Source organism: Pomacea canaliculata, linkage group LG4 (assembly GCF_003073045.1).
Source record: "Pomacea canaliculata isolate SZHN2017 linkage group LG4, ASM307304v1, whole genome shotgun sequence".
NCBI classification, from domain to species: Eukaryota; Metazoa; Mollusca; class Gastropoda; order Architaenioglossa; family Ampullariidae; genus Pomacea; species Pomacea canaliculata.
The window spans coordinates 2555029-2579991 of NC_037593.1; the positions used below are offsets into that span (position 1 = coordinate 2555029).

The window sequence follows — 24963 nt, forward strand, 5'->3', positions numbered from 1 at the left end:
TTTGATGATTTATAATTAATACTCAATATAAAGTATGAAATTATACAGACCTACCAAAATCTGTTAATGAAATTTTATTCCGATTTTGTCCAATCGCCCCATGCCATTTTGCAAATTGGCCCTCCAAACCCCCAAATCAAGAAAAGATGGGACATTGGCTGGGCTGATCAATTTACAGCAACATTATTTCCCGTTTTGGGGGGACACTTTCCACATTGGCCAATTTCGGGCTTTGGTCGTAAAATATACAATAACAACGGCGCTGCACGTTGCTGACGACAAAGAGAAAATTGGCTGTTTTTATCATAATATGCCACGATAGCTTTTTAGATGTAGGGTTGGGGAAGATAAGAAGGATCGAGATGAAGAGGAGTGTTTTAAAGGGCAACACGAAAGCTCAGCGAAAATCACTGGAAAGAAAGCAAAAATTTTCACAAAAACATATTCCGGTGATATTTTATGACGAAGAGGTACGACCGTACGAGAAATATTATATTAGTGGGGAGTGGGGCTTTCTTAATCACACCTGGATTTGTCGATCAAACAGGAAGTGGCCAAAGGCTAAAAACAGAGTTGCCAGCATGATCTGAATTCAAAGACGAAAGATATGCAATCCTCGGTATAAGAAAACAGACAGGGACACAATATGTTTTTTTGCTGAATGTTCTCTTCGACACTCAGATATAGTTTCTGAGTATTCGTGGTTGGTCAAACAATTTAAGTGTATAATGTACCTCCTCTGAGGTAACAAATCAGACACTGGGTGAGGCAGCCACGATCATTGCAACTTACAATAAAGCGGAAAAAGGGAACAGGCCAGGAAGAGAAAACATTTGCTGGGGAAAATTTGTGCCGCATACAAGTTGGCCCTGGAATGTTAGTCATCAGCTTGCGGAGCAGATAGACGGCGAGATCGCCTCACAGGTGAACAATCTGGAGCAACTTTACTCGTGATTCTGCCAGCGTGCCACGCCCGTTTAACAGCCGAAACCCCATTTTGCTGTCCGGACAGCATACAATAGGACACCCGCTCTAACCATGGATGTGTATAGGTGGATTGCTGTTTGTCTGCCAAGACCAATGCCTAGCTTCTTGTGAAGTTCTCCGCTGTTTGTCTCGGCGAGCCTAAGCAATGAATGTGACTAAACCGGAAGCTTTGTAGTAGCATGCCTCGTTTTAATAGTTTACTGGGGAAAAAATCGTCTGCCAGCAGTCCAGTAATACAAGTTCGTGCTCTAACAGCCCATCGGCCCACCGTCTGTCTGCACAACGGGAAGCTGGATCCACCTGCTTAATACATCATTCTCTCCCTTTGTCTATACCACTCTGTGTGTCGAGACCACTTTTAATGGCCAAAAAAATCAGCATTTCGAAAGTGTAGGTTGTTAACTCCATCTCTTCCCTACTTCTTTGCTTGCCTGTGTGTAAGTTTGCCTACCTGTCCATCGGTTTGTCAGCTGTGTTTGTCTGGATGTTAGTCTGTTACATGCATGCATGTGTTGTTGTGTTGTTGTTGTTGTTGTTGTTGTTGTTGTTGTTGTTGTTGTTGTTGTTGTTGTTGTTGTTGTTGTTGTTTGATGACAGACTTTTCCTGTCGAGAGCTCCGTCAACTCCCATCGGGCCAGCCGATTCTTTGTGAGTATGTGTAGGATCAACAAGTTGAAGATGTCCTTTGCTGTTTGGGTCGTACAGCTTCGGAACACTGGCGCATGTAAATAGATTGGGATTATGTGGAGGTTTTAAAAATGTGTATGGAGGTATGAACTGAGACTGTATGTGAAGGGTATGAATGTGCGATGACATTTGCTGATTGTTGATGTTGTGATGTGTGTGTGGTTTTTTTTTTAATTCTTCCGAACTGCCCTCTGGGATAAATACAAATGTACTGCATTAACACTGTATAGTACATATAAATTATATTGTATTAAAGCTGTACAGTACATTTTAACCGACCGTCTGTGACTGACGTATCTCACCATCACAACATGTCGCGCATGGGGTCTGCGTGTTTATGACATATTTTTGCAGTCGCAAACAGGAACTGCAATAGGAAGGACTCAGTTTAGTAAGCACCTGAAACATTATTCCTCCGATGTTGTCCTTCCTCGTGTTCCTCTGTAAGCTGATTAACTATGACTTCCTGATTTGCCCAGTTTTCATCTGACTAACTCTGCCTGATCCGAGCTCTTTGGCCAGACCCATTAGAAATGTCTTCAGTTCAGACTATATCAAAGAAAATTTTTTTAGCCAAAATGACAGTGATCCTTAAATATGTGAAGCAGCATTTGTCACAAATTCAAATACACACCAGTGATGTATACATACCTTGCTGTGTATTGTTTTGACAGAATTATTCACCAAACCCTTCGGTGGTTGGCAAATAGCTAATGCAGTATTGTTCCTTCTCTATAATCGGATCTGGGTCTACTAATGGTGCCGACATTATCGACTCATGATATACCAAAAGTAAAGCAGTCACTGTAGACCGCAAGCACAATTTTAGTCTATGGTTACAGCTTCATCTAACAAATTTTTGTTTTAATGAGACAAAAACAGGCTGAGAAATGTCAGAAGGCCGTCCTGATGAATATTAATATCTAGAATTTATCTTTCCATGCACGGAATGCTCTCATTTAGGCCCGTTATGTACGTACGTGTAGTGCCTGCCGACTGCTGTCTCCCCTCCTGCACCCATGGTGACCTAGCAGGCTCCTTACTTTACACAGATTGTTTACAACAAGAAATGCATGACTGCCCATTTTATGAGTTACCAGAAAATCCAGATGAAGAAAACAGGTTTGTGCATCTGCGTGTATAGAATGCAGTCAGCAGATCCTGAAACAACACTCAACGTACGATGACCTGAACGTTTTGATACAGTTTCTGACTAAATATTGTATCTCGCCAGGAAATACTGTTCGAAATATTTGTATAGTATTATATATATGTGTTACATGTAAAACACATTTTACAGTCTCGTGTAATATCTTGAGTGGAAAGTTCTAATTTCACAAAACCCTATCCAATGTGTACATTTCTGGGACAACACTACGTTTTCCGAATCCTTGTTGACGGACAAAACCATTTCAGATGAGTGCATAATGAAACTGAGTTGGCACTGTCATTGACTTGGTTCATTTGTCTTAGTTAGTTACTTGCAAGCGTTATATTTGCATGTGACACACTCGCATACATAAAGGCTAATGCAAACATGAGAGCTGCAAGGGAGACACGCTGTTATCCCTGATGCATATTCCTTTCTATCTGCATGTGCGCGAAGGTCTGCACCATGTACACATTACATGCACATGCATCCTACAATGTGTCAAGCGAGCTAGAAATACACCTCCAGTGTCTCACTCATCTCCCTGCCGCAGTGATGCTATATATGGTGCAGTGAGTGTATATGGATAATATGGTGCAGTATATGATGCAGCATAGTTTTGTCAGTTTTGTTCCTGCGGTGTTTGATGTCACAATTTTGATTTTTTTTAATCAAATGAGTATCCAGGAACAAGAAAGTAAATGAAAACAGAAAGAAAACTCAACAAGAATCATCAGGAGTTCAGTATTATATGGAAATACCCGTTAAAAGGTTATTGTAGAAGGTCAAGTCAATGAAAGGTACTGGTGGGAGAAAAAACAAAGGATATATGTGTGTGTTGGTGGGTGTGTGTTGGGGAAATTAGGGTCTGTTACTGGGGTAGCTTCCCCCTGCTTGGCTAGGCGGTTTGCGAAGGAAGATAGGCAGCGGAAGAGGGTAGTGCTTTGTCTTCCCCATACCATGTGTTAGATACTGTGAACCTTTCACAGTTCACCATAGCTATCGGCAGTGGGACTCATCCCCTTACACTTTATCTATGAATTCACAGTAGGAAAACAAATATTTTTAAATGTTATGTGGAGGGTCACTACAAGACCCAAATTTTCCTGGCATTGATTGCTTTTGGGGTAGTTCCTAATTATCTGCTATCTTCTCGATTGTCTGCTGTCGGGGTAGTTCTCCACCTCCTTCCTCCCTTCAGTTATTATGTAGCCCTGATTTCGTTGTTCCCAGGCTAGAGAGTGCTTTGTCACCGTCGGCTGGTTGTTGTTTTTGCAATTTATGGTGCTGATGGAGTGCTGATAGTAGTGTTCCCAACCCCATCCTCTATTATCCCTCCTTCCCTCATATTGTCATTGCCGCAAAGCCACCCAGACCCAGGAAAAACTGAGAGTGGTGAGACAGAGCTTTGCTACTGGTATGTTGTCTTATTTTGTGCACAAGGATCTGAGACGCAGTTGCAAGGTTTGCTCGCTGTCGTGTTCAAATGCTCTTAACCGCTCTCGCCTTCCTTTTTTTTTCTTTCTCTCCATAGGCGAGTGGATACATTGTCTTTGCCCTACATTTCCAGCCCTGTCTCGCTGGCTTGCCAAGGGCCGCTACTAGCAGGGCGGGGACAGCTTGTCATAGAGTTGTTGCCCACGATCAACGCAGACGACAACAACCCGTGGGAAGAATGGAGGCGGTTGATCGGCCACCAAGAATCGATGTGCGGATGGCTGGCTAGCGCAGGCGAGAGGGTTTCATCGGAGAAGAAGCTCGTGTGTGAGTACTTGTGAAGATGATTGAATGCTTTTGATCGCTGCGTCACACCATCGATTGCTGTATGTCTAGTACAACGGCGTCCGTCACTTGTCAGCTTAAGTGTCTGCGAGAAGTTGTCACCCACAATAAAGTTTTTTAACTATGTGTGTAAAGGCAGAGGGGATAAATCGAATGACTACGGACGTCAGTACATGCTCGAGTTTTTTTCAGGGTGACTTTTAATTCACGGTTAATTACTTTATAGATTTTATACAACTGGTTTTTTTTTTTTTTTTTTTGACTGCTATGTTTCATCATTTGCCCAAGCTCCCTATGTTTGTAGATTTGGGGATACACAAATCATTATCATTATCTTCTTATTCGATGCTTTTCTTCTAATATAGTGAGTTGATAGTCATACAATATAAATTTCGCGCCGTCATCACTTCCATATACCCTTCCTCGTCATCATCGTCACCACATCAGCAGCTGTAACCAATAAACAGTTTAATTGTTACATGACTTTCGTAAGATATGTGTAAACCGTTCTGAAAGGTTTTTATTGAAAGGGTTTTGTTTTTTGTTTTTTTTTATTTTGTTTTTTTTTTGTTTTGTTTTTTTTGTTTTTTTGTTTTTTTTTATTAGAACTACGCAACTTCGTTTAGGTACTCTCAATTCTCAAAAAAGCAACAGTACTGAACTATTGCTCAGCGCGTTTTGATTGGCTTTTTTCAGCAAAAATAAATTATTTACCTTTCAATTTATTATTCATGCGTTTCCTCGTCATTTTTCTCGAAGAGCACTTGAAGTGTTCTTAGCTCTTCTCTCTCATCCATAATCTTTATTTCTTTGAGAAAAAGAGCAACAGATAAACGATGGAGTTGATGAGACGAGATCTGTGTTTAGCCAGATTGTTACCCTATCCAAGTTACCGATTGCTACCTAAGTAGTGGCTGAAACCCTGTGTTCATGGCCGCTGGCTAGACAGATACAAACCGCCCTCTCAGTGGATAGTTTATCCGTTGGGGCCTCTGCTGATAAATAGATCTTGTCTGGTGAAATGAGATTGCGTTGATCAAATCAACGAAGACGATTTTTTCGAGACCATGTAAATAAATTGGGCAAGTATCATTATATCTGTGTAATGTTTAATAATTGTTTAGTAAGTGGTGTTTTTGCCGATTTTATGTTCTGAGGCTACATACGCTATAAAACCGAAACTAAGTTTCTCAGTCGTCATGTTTTCCTTTGGTTTAATTTTCTTCCGAGACTGGTTTAGATCAATCGCGCCTTCAGTTTGTTTTCCCCATGGGTCACTTTGTTTCCGAATAAAAGCAAATCAACATTTTTGTTGTCTAGCTTCACCTTCCCAGTTAACGCTTATTTCTCTGGAAAGTGTCTGTCTGATTAACTTAACCCTGATGAATTAAGGCAATTTTACCCATGGTAAATTGTCTAACCCATGAATACGAGCACTAAACTAAGTTTTTCCAATGACTACTTAAAATATTTTCTTAAATTAGTTTTCTCCGTTTGATCACGGACTGTATAGGTAGACTGCTGTCTGTCTTCGAGACCAACGCTTAGCCTCATGCGAAGGCGAAGTTCTCCGTTGTTACTCTCGGCGAACCTAAACAATGAATGTGACTAAACCGGAAGTTTTGTATACACCAGCCTCGTTTTAGTAGTGAACTAGGAAAAAATCGTCTGCAAGCAGGTATGTTTTCAGGTGTGTAGTGGTGAGTAGTTTAAGAATATTATTGGCATTCTGGATATGATGATCAGAGATCAATGATCTGTTAAATATTACTCCAAGATCCCTTTCATCTTCACAAGTAGCTATGTCTTTAGTTAACCCGTCACCTAATATTGTGTACTATGGTATCAGTCCTTCAAATATTTGGGCGCGACCATTACCAGTGACGGTAACAGTGCGGAGGATGTTTTTCGAAGAATCATGGTGGCAACAGCGGCGATGAGGAGACTGAACAAAATTTGGGATAGTAAAAGCGTCCGTTTTTTGTTTTGTTTTGTCTTTTGGTTTTTTTTTGTTTTTGTTTTTTTTGTTTTTTGTTTTTTTTGTTTTGTTTTTGTTGGGTGTTTTTTTGGGGGGTTGTTGTTGTTGTTGTTGTTTTGTTGGGGTTTTTTTTTCGTTTTTAGACTCTATATCTCTCCCGGTCATACTGTACGGCTGCAAGATGTATATGCTTTTAATAGAACAACAGCGGATCTCTGCGTTCGAAATAAAGTGCTTCAGGAAGCTCCTCTGGATCTTCTACAGGGAGCAAATGACAAACGAATCCACCCGCAACCTAGTCAGAGGACTAATAGGTCCACAGGAGCCACTGATCACGAATGTTAAGCGTGAAAATATGAAATTATTCGGTCATGTCGTCCGAAAGGTGGTACTTTAAGGCTACGCTGAGGGTCGCCGATGCGTTGGTAAAAAGAGGAAAGGCCGTGCGACAAACGTGGAGTGAACGGGCTGTTCACTAGGGGACATTCTAAATCGAGTAGATTACCGGACCCGACGGTGTGAGTTCACCTCAGCTGCGCTTCATCAGATTGCTCCCCTACGGCTGATCCAAAAGAAAAACCAAGGAAGAAACCATTTACGGGACGATCTGAATCTAGAGTATGATATCATCGTTTTGTGTTGTCATAACCGAAATCGTGCGATCAAATGCTAAAAATAGGATCGCACTCAAAGCAGTTCGCACAAAACTGATTACGAGGCTGTTATTGATGGGGAACTGTCAGTTGTCTTGCCAAAGTTTCGTCAACGACGGAATTATGTCCCTTGTAAAAGTTCCCGTCCAACATGAGTCAGCCTGCCAGTCTTTCATCGCCCTGTCAGATCTTTGCTGGCTAAACCCCAATGCCAAGCTTTTCACACTGACGATGGACGACATTTTCTCACACTTCCTGCCATCTACAGTCCCCATCAACGATCGAGCTTCCAGCTGTCATCACCTTCAACCTCGATTGGTTTTTTAAAAATTACATTTATACTGCATGTTTTTCATCAGCTTGCGTGTCAAGGGTGATATGAAGGTCTGGTTCGACAAAACCAAACCAAACTTTTTGAAGCATTAGAACAAGTCATTGAAAAATGATTTGTTCCTGCAGACGACAGATAAGAATATAGTGCCTATGTTTATAATTGTAACCTGATCCACGACTTAACAACCAAAATCATTTTTAATTGCCCCACATTACCCTTGCAAGAACTTTTTTGTAAAAGTATGGTTTATGAGTACATACACGCATTTGTGTTGGTGCTGTAGAAGATAGCTTTGGTTTCAGACATTCGGACACGTGGTAACATCCTAAGTTTGGTGCAGGACAATTTGTTGTTTCGTGGAGATTTAATCAGCAGTCTTTATCCATACAAATCTGTGCAGCTTGTTTCCTGATGTATCTATTCATAAGCTCAAACGACATACTGCGGATGATTAATGAAGCCAGTTGGAGTGTCCCTGCATACCAGCTCATCGCTGCGACAGCTGTCAGCACGAAAGGCTCTATCGGACCCTGCAGACGGCCCCAGGACTACAAGCAGGAAAAATCAGCTGGTCGAGTGAGAGGGAATTGAAAAATTGGCACTACGACACAAGCAGACAAAGTAAAAGCTAGCAACACTAGATAGACGAGATTTACACGTTTCGTAAAAGAGTCATTAACCATCTATTTATGACGATAGGTAGGAGGCAGTTGACACTTCCTTTACGGGCTTGCCCATAATTTCGGTGTGAACTTTTCAACTGAGCGCAAATTTAATAATAGATTTTTACCTATACATGGATACATACTGCACTTCAACTCGGTCTTTCTTGGCATGCGCTCTTTGTGTTTCATCTGGAAACGAATTTTTCACAAACGGCAGATGATAGTACTGTAAATCTGCCAATGAAACTTCCAAATTAAAAAAAAAAAAAACCGTGAAAATTAAAGATCAGAAGAGCAAAAATCGCATCAAGCACTTCTTCGTGAAAGGAAGAAAAATGCCGACCTTCGTGACATGGATCAGAGAAAAAAGCAAAGATTACTTCAAGTGATCCTCGAAAACAATGCAAAGGAAATGCGCAAAGAATGCATTGAAAGGTAAATATTTTCTAAAAAAAAAATAGTTTCTTTATATAGAGAGAGAATAAATGGCTGAGACTAACGATCCAATCAAACTGCGCTAAGCAATACTGTAATTTTGAAAGTTAAATCAGACGTTAGGCAGTGCTAATAAAATCCAACCAGAACGCAATGGAAAGTCATGTAAGAGCCAAATTGTGTAAAAGTGTATGGAGTCGATCACCTGTCCCAGATATCTCCACATTAGTGGAAGTTTTTTAGGTATTGATAGCTAACCCATTCTTCGACCCATTAGTGCTTCATTTTTTTCCATATTACAAACGTAATGCTGACATAAAGGAGGATAGGTAGGTCTGGGCTTGTATTTATGGTGTATCCGGGCCCGCAGCTGTGAAGGGGGTCCGGCCTTGGTCAGTGGATTTGTTCCCTTCTTTTTTCTTTTAAAGGATAGGAAGGTTGACGTCAGGGTTAGGGTTAAGTCCTCACTCTGGAGATTTTTTTTTAACCTATGGAGCGGGGTACTACAACTTTGATCCTTCAATGTCACTTTTCCATTTACTAACCACACGTGTAAACAATTTTATATGCTCAAGTGGTGATACAGATCCTAGTGCAGTGGTTCTTAACCTTTTTTGAGGTGCCGAACCCACAAGCTTCATATGCACATTCACCGAACCCTTCTTTAGTGTCATCACGAATTGCGGGTGTGTCTTGACCTCCATGGCGGAGGCTCCGCCGAACCCCTGAGACCGACTCATCGAACCCCTAGGGTTCGATCGAACCCCGGTTAAGAACCACTGTCCTAGTGCATTAGTCATGATGTTTGCAATCTTACTAACCCTGAATGAAATGTAGATATTTCCAATCGAACTGTAAACATGTTATTGTATACTGGTAAAATAATTGACGATTACAATTACACGGGGCCCGCAAAGATCGTCTACCGAGGCCCATGCTGGCTCTCGGCGGCCCTGCAACCAACCATCTGGTTATATTATCTGCGAGACACGTATCACCTGTAATTAACTTTCTGTTACATCTATTAACGGCATGTTTATCTAGCAAGAGATCATTGGTGATGTACAACTAGATGCACCAAAAACAACGGGACGCCACGTTATGTGCTCAATTAACGGACGTAACGTTGTCTTCAACTACTGCGGGTGAGATCGCCATCTACAAACATAACGGGCAATGGTGTAATAGCAAGACAGGACGTTACAATATAAACACAATACACGAGGGCGTCATATCACACACATAACGGGCGATGACGTAATAGCTGTCGAAGACACATTATAACGGGCGAGGGGTGTCCCATTATAAGCAAAAGAAGTGAGTTTGTTACATTATCTACAGAGACAAAGGACTATAGCACGTTACCGTGTAAATGTAACAGTCGAGTTAGTTCCGTTCTCTACCGATGTAAACATAACGGGCAAAGACGCCATATGTATGTTGACATTAAGAAGGAAGTCACAGCTTCCGACATGACGAGATGGCTAGATCAAAGACTCACAGGACTGGCTTTGCCTCTGGGACACCCAGACCCTTACATCTGAGGGTTTCAGTTACCAGGAAGTAATCTTGCTAATTTCCTACACATCATTTAATGACTGAAGGCACGATCGTCTAAAACAGTTCAGCTTGCATGCGCGGCGTTCGCTCGAATTTCATCGTCTCCACTCACCCCGCCAGGATTGCAAAGTGGATTGCACAAGGTGAGGTACTTATTAAGAGCTTGTTATGATGACACACCACACGAAGTAACACAAGCACGGAAATTTATGTAAAAATATATATTCTTAAATACATGCATTAGAGTTATGTTGGACAAGCGCTCATTTGTGTAGAGGGAAAGTGTGATCGCCGTGGGTAGGCGGCGCAAGTGTCGGATTACTTCCAAGGCCGCATCCTCCTTTGAAGGCTGTCATCGCAACCATCAAAGTTCGGCCTTGTTTTAAAACAGACGCACATGGAGTTCTATATGTAATTAACAACATCAATTTCTCCCTGTGCAAGGGCCAAAAAGAGATATTTACACACGGCATTATGGCAACTTGGATTCTTCCCTCGGCGAGGACTGCAACAATGCGCAGAATCCAGCACCGGAGGCCGTCATACACATACTTAATGCGTGTACATTCCGGTATGTTGTTTAGATCATTTCTCTGCCATTATTTGACAACATTAATCACCTACTTTTGCGAAAATTTGTTTTTTGTTTTGCTCGTTTGTTCGTCCTTGCGCTAGAGCAGACTGGCGGGAGATGAGGCGATGCGTGATGGGAGTGTCCAGTGTAATAGATAAGCTGATCAGGGATATAACTACATCTGATCGTTTGATCGGCATGTTCACTGATAAACCATTAGACGATGGTGTAAATGCACACTCGATGCAGTGGGTGTAAATGATGTGATTTTAACCTTCTCCCACGTCTAGTTTTAAAACTAGTTATAAAAACAGTTTGTAACTTGTACCGTTAACTCTACATATAATGTATTTTACCTGTAATCGATGATTATGTTAGGCGATTACCATTTACCTGTGATCTCACTGTCATTTAGCTTTGATTACCAGCGGCTGCTTCCAGCCTTTGGCTGTTGCCTCGAGTTTCCTTCGAGATGGAGGATCTGGCAATGCTGTAGCTGCCTATTAGGAACAATGATGTAAGATATTTGTAACTGCTGCGAAACTGTTCTTCCTGGCTTTTACAGGTAGTGAGGTAGATGGGGGATAGAGATCTTACCAGTGTCATCTTTCAAATCTTAAAAGTCCCGGTGAGTGTCCAGATGATGCACATGAAATCATGGTAGGCAACAGGAGCAGATATCAAAGTGACAAAACTCGTGTGTGTGTGCGCGCGAATTTCTCTTGTAGGAAATGCTAGAGAGATGTCAGTCTGTCGTAATGCTAATGCTTTTTTAAAGGGCTGATGTAGTTTAAAGCTGTGGCCAGTATTAAACAGCAAGCGTACTGTAACAGATGGTCGGTACTCTTGATAGACGCGACTATATAGGCCTCGTCTTTTGTCACCTAGGCGATGTCAGCTTTGTTGCAGACATCTATGTTGACAGTTCACGACCCTTTTTCCTTCCTACCACTCTCTACCCACTACACACAAACACATTGTCAGCGCTGTGCCTCCAAGCTGAGGTCACAGCTGCAGCTGCAATCAGTATGTTTACGCTGTCTAAATGGCGCTGTTTAGAAATTTGAGTGTGTCAGTTGACCGTTCCTCTCCCCCCTCTGACAGTCTCTCTCTCCCCTGCCCCATCCCCCGCCATAATTTGCGCACGTCCCACTGTTTGGCGTCAGCTTCACGCTACACCTTGATCGCATGCACCGAGGCAACCCCTCGTTGTTTACTGCCTGCGTCACAAAGGTCACGCCCCGTTTCTCGCGTCTGCTGCTCGTCTCCTCCCACCTCACCGGCCAGGTATCGATTTGGGCTTGTCACGTGACCTGAGGAGGCCAGGTGCCCCGAACGCAGGCGCGGCATATGGCAGTGCGTGTGTGCGTGCGTACGTGAACGCAGTGGTTGGGTGTCTGTCTTCGTCATGAAAGTGACGTCGACAGAAGCCAAGATATGGCGACGCCGACACATGCCACCTGTCGTCGAGCATTGTCGTTGTTGGTGTTTTACAGGTCTTCCCCACGTCACCTTCACCTTCGTCACCTGTGATGAGCAAACCGTAAGACTGAGACCTTTTCATGTGTCTAGACCTCAGCTTGCATTGAAAATGTTTCTTGTTTGATATTATTTTCAAAAATCTTGCTGGTTTTTTTTTTTTTTCTTAACTGCTCGATCGAAGCTTTGCATTGTTTGATGCAACCGACAGTTCTAACTGATAACCGCATGGATACGCCCCTCTGTGGGACGATCTCCGCCTCGACAGTTTAAGTCCAAGACTGTCACGAAATTCAGGTTTCAAAACATACAGGTCAGGTGACAGTGGTGGTCAATTGGCGTCACACTCGATCAGTGTCTAAGTGCGTGTGAAGCGTGATTGTAGGTAAAAGTCTATCTCAGAATCGGTCAGTTATTTCCAGCACACAAGAACCTATTCTATTTTCACTTACGTACTATATTATGCTCACTTTCACTTTCTATGAAGCAAGACCTCAGTCTTTACATCCAGGAGAACCATGGCAGGTAATAAGAGCAGGCTTCAAATAAAGTGGTCCAAAAGGCATTGTTACAAGTTACCTGGTGTATGTACGCCCTTAGATGTTAAATCACATGCATTTATGCTTAGCAAATGATTTGGGAATTTTTTAAGAAAAAAGATTTTGCCTCTTCTGTACTTGGTCTATCCAGAAAGCAAATATATATATACTTATCAACAATAAGGATGTTTGCAAGTGATGATATTGATCTGTTTTATCTCACTCTTATTTATTTCTTTTATTTGGACTTTGACCAGTATCACACTTTCCCAAAGTAATAAGCCCTTAGCTATAAATATCTGAGGGGAAAATCTACAGCTGGGTCTGTGTTAACTTTTTAAAAAATTTGTTTTACTATAGTTTGCTAAGGAACTTAAGATCAATAGAAGGAGCAAGTACAAGTACAGTGATCTCCTAGTGGTTGTATATTTACCCTGCTACTCTTGCAAGCAAACAGTGTTTATACCAGTTGTCAGTTTTATAGCTTGACTATTGAGTGGGCTCTACTTAGTTGAATTATAATCTAGATGAAACATTTCTGGCACTATGGGACAGTTATTTGACAATTTCTTTGTGAATCAGTCACTTACTTGACATGTACTTTGGGAGGAAGCTACTTGATATGTGTACTTTGTGGGGCAGTTAATCCATTGACACACCTCTGTTAGGCAGTCAGTCACATGTGGCACCACATGACGGAGTCAGTTACTTGTAATCTGGAGTATGTCAGCTTGATTCATTCCAGCGTTCTGAATGAAACAGTTTTCTGCCATTTCATTGGATTGTGATGGTCTGAAACATGCTGCAAACAACAATAACATTCTTAATACAAAGGTGCAAAATAGGTGATGGTGGGGCATTAGCTTTGTGTGGGCTCTTAAGCAGTTCATTTTTAGTTTTTATTAGGAGGGGGATTGAAATTAAACAGATGAGAAAATGTGATTAATGTGTAGAAGATGAGGCACCTAAAGCATGATATATGTAAACTCTTAGACCTGTTATCAGGTCCATGTGCTTTACCCTAGCTCTTATAGTTTTCTTTCTCAAGAACTATTATTATATTTAAAATAATATATGATTGCTATTGTTAACTTTGAGAAACACATCTATGTATTCAAACAATTATGTATTCACTTTCAAGAATGCACAAACACATAGAGAAAAGAGGAAGAAGTAAGGAAGAATGATTTCACTATTATGGAGCTAGCTCTTACTTCATTATTTTTGTGTGATTTCAGTTATACAGCTAAAGTTCAGAGTGCGGAGGTCCATCTTGGGCACCAGCTAGCATTGAGGTCATCTTCCAGGCAGTGCAGCCATTGAGACATTCCAAACTTTGTCTGGAGTCCTCTAGAAACATTGTGACCATCTAATATGCTACTCCATCTAGTCCATTAACTCTGGCCTTTTTATTGCTTGTAATCTTCCACCACAATCTTCATATTAAAATTTTGCGATATATTTACAGCCATACACAATCTTCTTCATTCAAAGCATGGATTCTTTTGAACCTTTTTGCAATTCTTCTGAGTATGATATCGATACTCTAAATGGCACAGTACCATCTGTCACCATGGAAACAAATGACACCGTCACAACAACCAATGGCATTGAGACATTGTTGTCAACTCGAGAAGATATGCTGGACATTTTCGAAGACTTTGGTGACAGGGACTCTTCAACACTTTCGATGACTTCATTTTCTATTGAAAATGAGGACCTATTAGGCATAGAAACATCAAGCTGTGCTGACACCGAAGAGATGAACACTGAGAGAATCTCGAATGCCATTGCTAATGAGACATCTGGCATTGCAGAATGCATCACCTTCATCAGTTCAAACCCCATCTCCACTGAGATATCTGACACAATGGAACACACTGCTGATAGCAAGGCAGATCTCAACACTACCTTACTGCCTCATGCAAGGGTCCGTGACCGTTTCCAAGATTTTTTAGATACACCTGAGATTTCTACCAGTGATGTACAGGTAACTTGTTTCATTTCCATACTTCTTTTACACTTGATTCTTAAAAAAATGCTACTCGAGTAACATTTCAGTATGAAAGAACACATACTGCATATACCAAGAAAGGAATATTTATTTTCCTGTTTTTAAGCAGTTAAATTCTTTTATACAGTTACATTTTTGAGGGAGCCTAAGATTTTATCATGGAAGGATAAGCTTATTAGTAATTGATTGTTTTATTAAGAAATTCTGTGAGTGGATGAAGTCAGTGCATCATGATAGTTTGTGCTTATGTCTTGTCTGTCGGTACATGTAATGGGAAATTCTTTATCACATGCTTCTTACCAGGCCCTCCAGTGCTCAGTACGGTTTTGTGTGTGTGGGAGAGAGAGAGAATGGGGCATGTACATGTGCATTCATGAGTTGAGAATGGTGAGAGTGAACCAACAATACTTACTTCAAGAACTTCAGCTGATGAGAGCTCTTATGATTTGTGACATAATATTCCACATGGATGACACAGCAAAAATGGTACAAAATACTACAAATACTGGTGAACAGGGGAGATACTACAAATGGCACAAAGTCCAGGCCGTGCTGCATTTGATCCCTAGCATAAATAATTAGGAATAAAGCCCTTAACTCATGAAAATATGAAATCTTGGAACCTATACAACAAGTAAAGTTGCCAGTGATCCGGAAGGTCTAGTATGTGTGCTGAAGCAAACCAGTCAAAAATCTATAGTATTAAGTGTGCAGACCTAGTTTCTGTGCAGGAATATTGGGCCGTGAATTTGTTCAAGTACCATCATGTCACCACAGCAGACGACCTCTCCGGGCCCCTTGTAATCATAAATTATTTTCCCAGTTTATAATAATATGTTTTTCAATTCGATTGGCAATATCTACTTTCATTCAGTAACATAACAGACTGCAAACATTAGGACAAATGTACAAGGATCTACGTCACTACTTAACATATAAAGTTGCTTACTCGTGAGTTGTTACTAAATGAGGAAAAGCGGCGGTAAAGGATCAAACCTGTAGTATACCTTAGGGAAAAAAATCCCCAAACTGAGGAACGCTCTGTCAACATTTCCTGAAAAAGAAAAGAAGAAGGAAAAAAATTCACTGACCAAGACCGGGCCTCCTTCACAGCGCCGTGCCCGGGTACACCAGACACCTGTCCCTTCTTTTCGTCTGGCCTGCATGTCACTGAGAGACACATTTTCGCCACCAAAAAATACTCACTTCAAGTGCTCACAAAAATACCTGACCTAGTGTCGCCTTATTCTGTGACGGTGGTTATGAATGTGTATCGGTTTGCATTAAAGCGGCGGTTTGGATTTTAGGGTTAAATTTTTTTTTCTGTATCCGAATGTACGCCAACTATAAGCTGTTAAAACTTGTCAGTTCCTGTTTGAGGATTTATTGATCTCCTTTGACATGTATTTTCTGTCACGATTTTGATGATATAATCAATGCTGCTAATGGAATGTTGCCTAGCTGTCCTCTTGAATGCGGGTGTCCGCACTCATGCATGCGCGTTGGGAAGCATAATGTGAGAAATACAAGAACTACTCAGTCAAGTGCAGGGGTAGCAGTGGCGATTCTTCTACACCTTAATTTCTTCCTAGTATTGCCATTTCACTTTTGGTAAACTGAGAAAAGGATAGCAGGGCGCTTGGGGGTGGAGGACGGCCTTACCTTCGTTGTTTTCCACCAGCTGACTTTGAATAGGACCAAGCAGTGAGACCTTAGGAGGGGAGGCAGAGCAGAGCGGGGGGATCGCTACTATGTGCCAGGCCCAAGTGGAGATTGGGTTCCTGGTGAGGTGAGGGTCCCAGATGTACTCACACCTACACTATACAGGGAATGTCAGCCAGTGTGCCAGGCCCTCGTATGTCTCGCTGCCGGATTGCCATTCAGGTGGATTACGAGAAAATGTCACCGTAGTCAGGTAAGTGTAAAGAGCTCTGCTAAACAGGTGGACACTAGTAACATGTGTTACGTGGAGCTGTAAGTTTGTAGCTAGCCATCTGAAATAACGGTGACATCAATCGAATATTTAGCACCACAGCCACGTCACTGTGTCAACTGTTATCAAATCAGTTTTAATGGGTAGGTATAAGCACATCGCACCAATGCATCGTGTTTACTGATAAACGTTTTGCAAAGAATTAGCTGATTCGTTCTCAGGACAAGGTTAGCTCATTCACTTTCTAAACCTTACTTTTCGTCCCATTTTGTTATTATATATGTGTCATGTCCTACATGAAAACTTACAGGCAATAAGTAGAGATCGAGTTTACCTGTGAATTCTTGATTTCCTTTTGGGTTTCGCGTGCATTTACAGTCCTGTACCGGAGTTTTCGACTCCAGCACAATATCTGTTTATCCAGTAACATCAGATTCAGTATAGGACTGAAAAAAGAAAGATTTAGAAATACGTCTGTTGGATTACGAAATTATCAGTTTACTTTATGTTAACATTCACCGGTACACCTTGAAATATTGTGACCTTGCTCCACCCAACCACTTTCTTTTCTTGGCCCCGCCTCGTACAAAGGACACCTAGGAGGGATGAGAATGTAAACACTTGTGAAGTCAACAGATTCAATAGGGCTGACGGCTTGACTGGCTTCTCCACGCCAGACTTTGTCACGTACGACCCGCAGTGCAAGGTGTTCTCGAGTTTGGTCCACAATTCTCAGACTTACACACCATGGACGTCGGCATAAGTCGACCCAGTCTTTGGCTCCCCTTCCCTCCCCGTCGACTTTGTTTTGCCCTGACCAACCAAAAGTTTGTTTTCCTCTCTCTTGTTCTAGTTACTACGTCGTTGTTTTTATGTTTTGTTTTGTTTTGGGTTGTTGTTGTTTTGTTTTTTTTGGGGGGGGGGTTGTTTGTTTTGTTTTGACAGTGCCGAGGTTGGTGTGGTAACATTCGACGAGTATGGAAACAGGTTTGCACTTTGCCCTATGTCTGTTGGCAGTGTCGGCTCAGTCAAGTTGCTATACTATGCTTACTAAGGAGATATATCAGTTCAGTGTATAGCGGGTTGGATAATCATTTAAACCGGCAGAAAGGTTTGTCGAATTAAGATCCCATTTGGGCATGAGTGTCAGCATAGTTCACCCCTGGAAAGTGAAAATAACGGGCGATTACAACGGACAAGACGTCATTGAATCCAGGCGAGTTTTGAAGGAGTGTACAATCTTGGATCGCATGATCTTTGGTTTAAACAAGTGCCGTGACATCCAAGACTGATTTTGCTACGAATTTTCGTACTTGTTAAAAAATTAATTGCTCATGCTGTTGTAACTAGGCCTTAATGTGCTAAGTTTGTGGACAAAGACGCATGGCTAGAAATCCCTGTAACTTCCTACAAGATTCCTGTTAACGCTGTTTCACACGGTTCGACTAATACGAGCAAAAGGAGTAGTTACAATTTAAATCTGTTAGCCTTCTGACCAAGAGTTAAGAGAAATTCTTCACCGGAAAAAAAAACTGTTAGCACATTTCGGCGAAGCTATAACCCGAAGATGGAGAGGGTCAAGGGACAGGTGATGCGGTGTTTGGTGATGCGATTCTTTCTTGGTCACGTGCTTTCATTTCCGTCCACCTGCCGAAGTTTGTATGACAAAAGGCGACAGGTCAGCAGCCCCTCACTTTCCCCAACCCACCGCCCGCTCCTCTTTCCTGTCACGCGCATCCAGACAACCTCGGCCACAGTCATGGTTCACTGGCCCGCCAAAGAAAAGGGGGAGGAAGAGAATCGGGGAGTGTCGAAATAACGCCCTTAACAGATCATGTTCATTCATTGTTCAGCGCCAGTTAGCTCGGACTGCTCGGTCATTGTCACCAACGTTGTTGATAACAGTCTACTGCATGGTAATAGAACGAAATTACATGAGGTATTGTCTCAGATTTGCTGTTTCCGCAACTTTTATTTAACTTGCTTTGTTTATCTCACCTTTAGCCTCTTCCTTTCCTGTTTTCAGTTCTTTACTGAGCTTGGCTAAGAAATGCGATAGCTCCAGTGTGTCCTCATCCAATGGCGCGATAGCTGGATGCTAGGGACTATCTGTGTGTCGGGTTGATCCCACTTTATTTTCGGATTTTCGGTCCATAGCTACCTTTGCGGTAGCTCGTGCTAAGACCAGGGACCATATCCGTTTGTCGTAAGCCAGACCCTCATCAGCGCCACGGATGCCGCCATATGACGTCTCCTACCGAGGATGAGAGAGATTGGTCATCCAGGTCACCGCGGTACAAAGATTCTGAACATGTCTGAAGGTTACATCCAGGTTTCGAAATGTGCAGATCCTTTAGCAAGAATAAATTCATCCCCCCACCCTCTCTTCATTTCTCTTGTCTCCTATCTCTCTCGTGTCTCCTGTCTTTCTGTTTCTCTTTCACTCTCCTAGGGATACCCCCGCCCTCACCATGTTATTCTCTTTCAAAGTGACAGAGCTGCACTTTCCATTAGAGAGTGTATAAACGCAATAACATCGCTGCGGTAGCCCGTAGATGCATTGGGGCCGAAGGTCGATGACATTATTGGACGAGAGTGAGATTCGTTGCTCTTGTAGCTGCTGTCAACAGACAGTGTACATACAGCCTGCATTAACTTCGACTCCGTATGGCCCCCGAGTGTCGGCCGCCAGGGCTTCGTGCCGCACACTTCAAACTGCCATGGTCGCCGAGTAGGGTGAGTGGAGCGTCTGATTTTCAGCTCTTGCGACTGCGTGCAGACGAGAGGAATTTGTTCACTCGCAACCCCCTACCCTCCCAGCCTCCACAACTCATCAGACGTATGCAAGAAACTGTGTCAGGACGGCGGTGCTGAGTCTAAGAGGTCTGCAGATGGGTGTGTAGGAAACGGAGTGAGGGGAAAGGTCAGGAGGGTGGCGGGGGTGAAAGGAAGTCGATCTTTCATACAGAGATGTGTGTGTGTGTTTTCGCCTTGCAGAAAGTTTCAGATTCACATTGCCTCTGATTCTTTTTTCTTTCTTCCTCTCTAACACACACACACGTAAACATGCACGTGCTTTCATCCATCCATACACACACACGCATGCAAACTCGCGCGTTCGACAAAGCGGTGGTGTACATCGCACGTTCCTCCACCCACAACCATGTAACAGGAGCAACACCACTGCGCCAAAAGTAGCCTCAATTAGCACGTGATTAATTACGCCCGAAAAAAAGCTGTTGTGCCAGTTAGGTCTGTATAGCCAGACCCTGCTGGTCTCTTCCGTGCCTGGTTCCCGCCGTCTCTTTGACATCCAACGACGACGTAGTCACCGTGTCAGTTTCACGATAACCTTCCTCGCCCGCATCCTCAGCAGCACGCGCCTTGTGTATTTCACCCTCCGGACACTGAAAGAAGGATAATCTGGGGTGTGACTAAAGGAAAAAGTTACATTTTAGTTTTTGACAGTATTTTCTCCAAAACTTCAAAAGCATGTTTATTGATGGTGGAAGAAAATGTGAGTCAAGCTAAGAATCTAACAAGAGCAGAGTCGGCGAGGGTTGTAACCAGTGTTAGCGCCGATTTAGCGGGGCTGCTGTGCCAGTCTGCGAGAGCAACAATAAAATTTTTGTAAAAAAAGAGACTAACAGCAAGGGGAAGAGGACGTGTACGTTCTTCTGGCCTGGAACGAAAATGGAGCAACACTTGGATTTTAAAGACATTAACAACAAGCTGAGCGAAGTGCGACATGGAACTGCTTTTGCACCCGTGTATGTGTATGACCCTTGTTAAACGATCACTCGAGGGTTAACCTTTATCGCAAAGTTAGTGGTTCTCATCTTCGATAAATCATCAGTTGATGCCTGGTGTGGGTACGTATGCAACGATTACTTCATGGAATCATCTTTTTATTTGGACAAGCAGGATTTGAAAGACATCGTTAAAAAAAAAAACTACTCACCCTCATTCCCCAGCCTGTGTTGTGATTTTTGTAGGGGGCTTTATGCATAATTATGCAACTTATTTCTGTGTAAACAGGGCTGATTGCATTGTGTCCCTGCATACATTCATGTGTGCATGTGTATGTGAATGAGAGAGTATGTGTGTGTACATGTAAGGGCACACCTACGCTGGAGTTAGAGAAAGAGACTATATGTACACTTGCACGTGTGTGTGTGAAAGAGATTGTGTGAATGTGTGCACACATAAGGCAGGGGGAGGGAGATGAGAGAATTTTTGTGTTTGCTGTTTGTGTGTGGAGGATCTGGTGCATGTGTGGGGAAGGGGGGCAAATAATATGTATGCATACTTTTTGTATATACGTGTGTATAATAGGGAGGTGTATAGAGGTACATGAAACAAAGCTCTGCTGTAATTTCCCTCTGGAGACGAAAAGGGGAGAACGGGAGAGGGTACATGTACCTTTGCTACCAGTACCAAGCAAATGTTAGGTCTCATTAATGCATTATTGATCACTGAAGCACTTAGGGGTCTACTTTTACTACTGCTCAAAACAGTGCAGCCAATATCCATATTCTCATATTGGCCGGTGCTGAACATATTCAAACTGCAGCTTTCACAGTCAGGGTACTAGGGGTCTCTGTTAAAGACCTGATGCTTTTATCAGATATGCTAGTAAAGTCGGTTCCCTCCACCTTTTCCATCCACACATCATGAAACACACTCCAATCCTCCACCAGCACCCCGCACCCATCCACAAAAGTACATAGCAGACTGTACTTAAAATAGCATATGTAGCATAATCTAGTTCATATTAACAATGCTGAGCAAACATCTGTTAGTTTTTGCAAAAAAAAGGCTTTGATGTTAACTAGAATTATCAGTGCTTTCTGGTATTGATAGTTTAAGGCAAAAAGCTCTTTGTTACTTTAGGAAATATAAAATGCATCACAGTTTTGACAATAATGCTTTTGTAGGTATTAAAACATAAATTAAACAACTCTTCTTTTTGCACTGGTTTAATGCTTTTTACCGAAAGTGTGCTGCACAGCAAAGGTTAAAAAAATTGCATATGATGTACTAGACCTTTTAAAATGAATGTATAATTAGTTGAACTGTCAGGGTGTGATGTACTAGACCTTTCGGAATGGGTGTATAATTAGTATAATTAGTTGAACTGTCAGGAGCCAGTAAATGACATACAGTTGATAGGACAAGAGATAAGAGATATGAAAGGCTTGAATTTTTGGCGGCTTCTTCACTTCCCATAATGATGCTACACTGCAACTTGTTCTGGGACAGTTAACACATTTTTATAAAAGCTTGGTCTATAAGCACATGTCTGAACACACACTTGTAGGATAGGGACACATAAACAGGACATATGCACTTGTACACCCATAAACATGCACATAAAACATGGAAACATAGGCACAATCAGAAATAAATCAAGCAATAGAAAATGTGGAAATACATATACATAAAACATGCATATAGTCTGCACGTGTAAAACATGCACATATAAAATGTATATAGCACAATGCACATGAAGCATATGCGCATAAAACATGCATACACTAGGGAAGAGAGCAAGTAGCAAGGCATCTCTGGTAACTCTCCTGCCTTGTTGTGGGCAGGAGTGGCAGAGGAGCAGGATCATCATTACTTCTGTTGCTTGCAAACACCAACACTTGAGCCGGCAGCTGGCATAATTTACATTATATGCTCAGAATGTTTTGTGGAGGTTTTTTGTATAGCAACAAATATTTCACTGCTGACCCTTGTACACAGCACAGGCTGAAAGATGTCTCTGTTGTGACCCTGCTTCAGCATTTCCCACCCATTCATCATCCTGCATGAGAATAAAGAAAACAATATTAACATGCACTGAAACACTGTTTGCACTGTTCACATATTTAATTGTCCCACCCAACTTTTATCAACTGGGAAAGCATGATGATAAAAGTAAGAGGCCATGCAGAGTTACCAAAAAATGCTAGAGGCCTCCGTTCCAAACAAACACCTTTCACCAATATGTGTAGACTTTGAGTGACCCAGACAGTAAGCACCTGCACAAATCCCAAATTAGTGTATGTTTAGAAGTAATCTTAACTGCCGCACAATTCCAAAAAATGCACAAACATGTTAGTTCTTGTTGACACTGCAAACTGATAGAGAGGAAACAGGAATGAGACTAGACTGGGTCACACACTGGAAAGCAATACAATACGTATTTACTAATCCTTTTCAGGAAGTTATTTTGTTTGCTGACAGAAACATTAGAACATCTCTTTACATCAAATAATCACCAACTATTAAAAAATACATAAAAACACCTTGCAGTTCGAGTTCTTCATTTGTAATAATTTATACTAGCGTTCTTAGGCTCTCTCACAGCAATACAAATCTGTATGCATCATATGGCCACAATCAACAAGTATGACATCAAAAAGTAAACCAAAAAATCAGACACTCATGAATGGGAGCAAGCAGTATGGCCATCTACATTCATGCGTGTATTTGTATTCTGTGTATGAGTTGGTCCTATATCTAAATTGCAGCCAGAATAAATGAATGCAAATAATGTCTGGTTCTAGTTCTAGGAAATCTAAACTTACCACTTTTGTTTATGGCTTTTAATGTCTAATTCCTTTTGGAGTGGGTGTGAATAGTGGGCTAAAATTATAGTCAGTTTGTTGAGCAAAAGTTTGTCATACATTGTCTCTATATCATTCTGTTTCTACTATAAACTCCTGTTCTGATTTTTTTTTAGTGTTCTTGTTTAATTTGTGTCTGTACTACTTTGCAATGTTCCTTCCCCAACACACTAGTCTAAAAGTCATAGTGCTGCATATAACAGAATTGTAAAATATTTGTTGTAGTTCTAAGCATATATTCAAGGAATTGAAGTTAATGAACTTACCCTCCTACCAGCATTTGACAGGTGAGATTTTGAGATAGGAATCTATGACGGTGTTTATTCAACTTACTTTTACTCACTGAAGCTTCAGATTTTAAATGTTCCTTTTTTTTTTAACAGCTGAACAAGACAGTGTCTTCAGAAGATTTGGTGCTTCTCTCTTGCAATGAGTGGACTGTAGACTCAAGAACAACTGAAGACTCAGAGAAAACAAACCAGTCTCCACTGTCCCCAGATATTTGGGATTTGCCAGGAGACATGGAAAATATGGTGAAATTAACAGTAAGATTAATTGGCAATGGCTTATAGCATACCATTTTTTGTTGTTAATGGCTCTTAATATTCATTAGTGTAAAAATTGTGGACTGGGTGACAATATCCCATAAATTATTTATCAGGATGGATGGTAGATGATGATTTATAGTGTAGATCATATAACAAAAGCTGTAAAATTATCACCAATAATTTAAGCTATTAAATAAAACCACTTAGTTGCTCCATCATTTTTTTTTTTTTTGGCATGAGGGCTTTTGGCAGAAAAAAAATTCTTTTTAATGCATCAACTGGAAAATTCATAGAAAAATGTACATTCTTTTAAAAGCAGATATATTCTCAGAGACCAGGCTAGTGATATTTATTTTTAGATGTGTTCTCAATTCCCTAACCTTTGCAGCAGTTATAGGTTTCCATAATCCTCAGCTTTAGTTTACGAATGGTTTTCTTTTGTTTCCGTGTTTGAGGGCTTATGAGGGTGCAGGGAATTTAGGACTTCATTCTAATCCCATGTTGCATTTCATATCATTGTTTTATCTCCTTTTATTTTAAGTCACATCCTATCATTTTTTTATATAATTAAATAACAAAAACTAAAATTTGGCATTTCATTTAGGATTACTACTGTGTGCGTTATTTCATGAATAGTGGGCTGTAGATATAAAACTGACATACTTTGCCACATGCAATATCGGAAAGGACTTCAGACTGTTTTGGAAAGCCATTTAGCTTTCAACTAGCTTCCTTGATTTAGAGACTGGTAAAACACTGGTCTAGATGCTACAGTCATTGCCTGAGAAATACCAGACAAGTGGTTCCCTGAGTAGAAACCTACATGTTAATCTCAGCTGAGCAATACCAGTAAATTTCATGGAGCATTGAGTGATCAGGATTCATTTTCACATGTTCTTCACTGTACAGAAAATAATGCTGGCTTGTTCTAATAACCTCCTGAGTCCATACAGTGATACATTGAGTGAATACATTCATAAAAACACTTCATTACAAACATAACAAATCATTGTCTCTTTAGCTTCAGT

General features: G+C 41.4%; 1 protein-coding gene and 1 long non-coding RNA gene across 11 annotated transcripts in view; one reads left to right on the top strand and one right to left on the bottom strand.

The window, feature by feature from the left end:
- Positions 1 to 4370: 4370 nt before the first annotated feature.
- Positions 4371 to 24963, top strand: part of LOC112563194 (serine-aspartate repeat-containing protein F-like) — a 31435-nt gene continuing 10842 nt past the window's right edge. The window contains exons 1-5 of one of the 10 annotated variants that reach the window (XM_025236989.1): positions 4371 to 4588; positions 10676 to 10802; positions 11221 to 11322; positions 14062 to 14813; positions 23771 to 23920. In XM_025236989.1, coding sequence (XP_025092774.1) covers positions 14319 to 14813; positions 23771 to 23920 — 645 coding nt within the window. In that variant the 5' untranslated portion in view covers positions 4371 to 4588; positions 10676 to 10802; positions 11221 to 11322; positions 14062 to 14318. Of the gene's footprint in view, positions 4589 to 7620; positions 8672 to 10269; positions 10375 to 10675; positions 10803 to 11220; positions 11323 to 12092; positions 12349 to 14061; positions 14814 to 19380; positions 19507 to 19704; positions 20643 to 23770; positions 23933 to 24963 lie in introns of those variants that run through there. The other 9 variants (XM_025236981.1, XM_025236983.1, XM_025236985.1 and 6 more) reach the window with 9 other exon arrangements.
- On the bottom strand, positions 12447 to 19249 carry LOC112563199. Its single transcript, XR_003098979.1, has 3 exons — positions 17105 to 19249; positions 15929 to 16831; positions 12447 to 13625 (listed from the first exon to the last, which is right to left on the bottom strand). It is a non-coding gene; the product is annotated as an uncharacterized LOC112563199 (long non-coding RNA).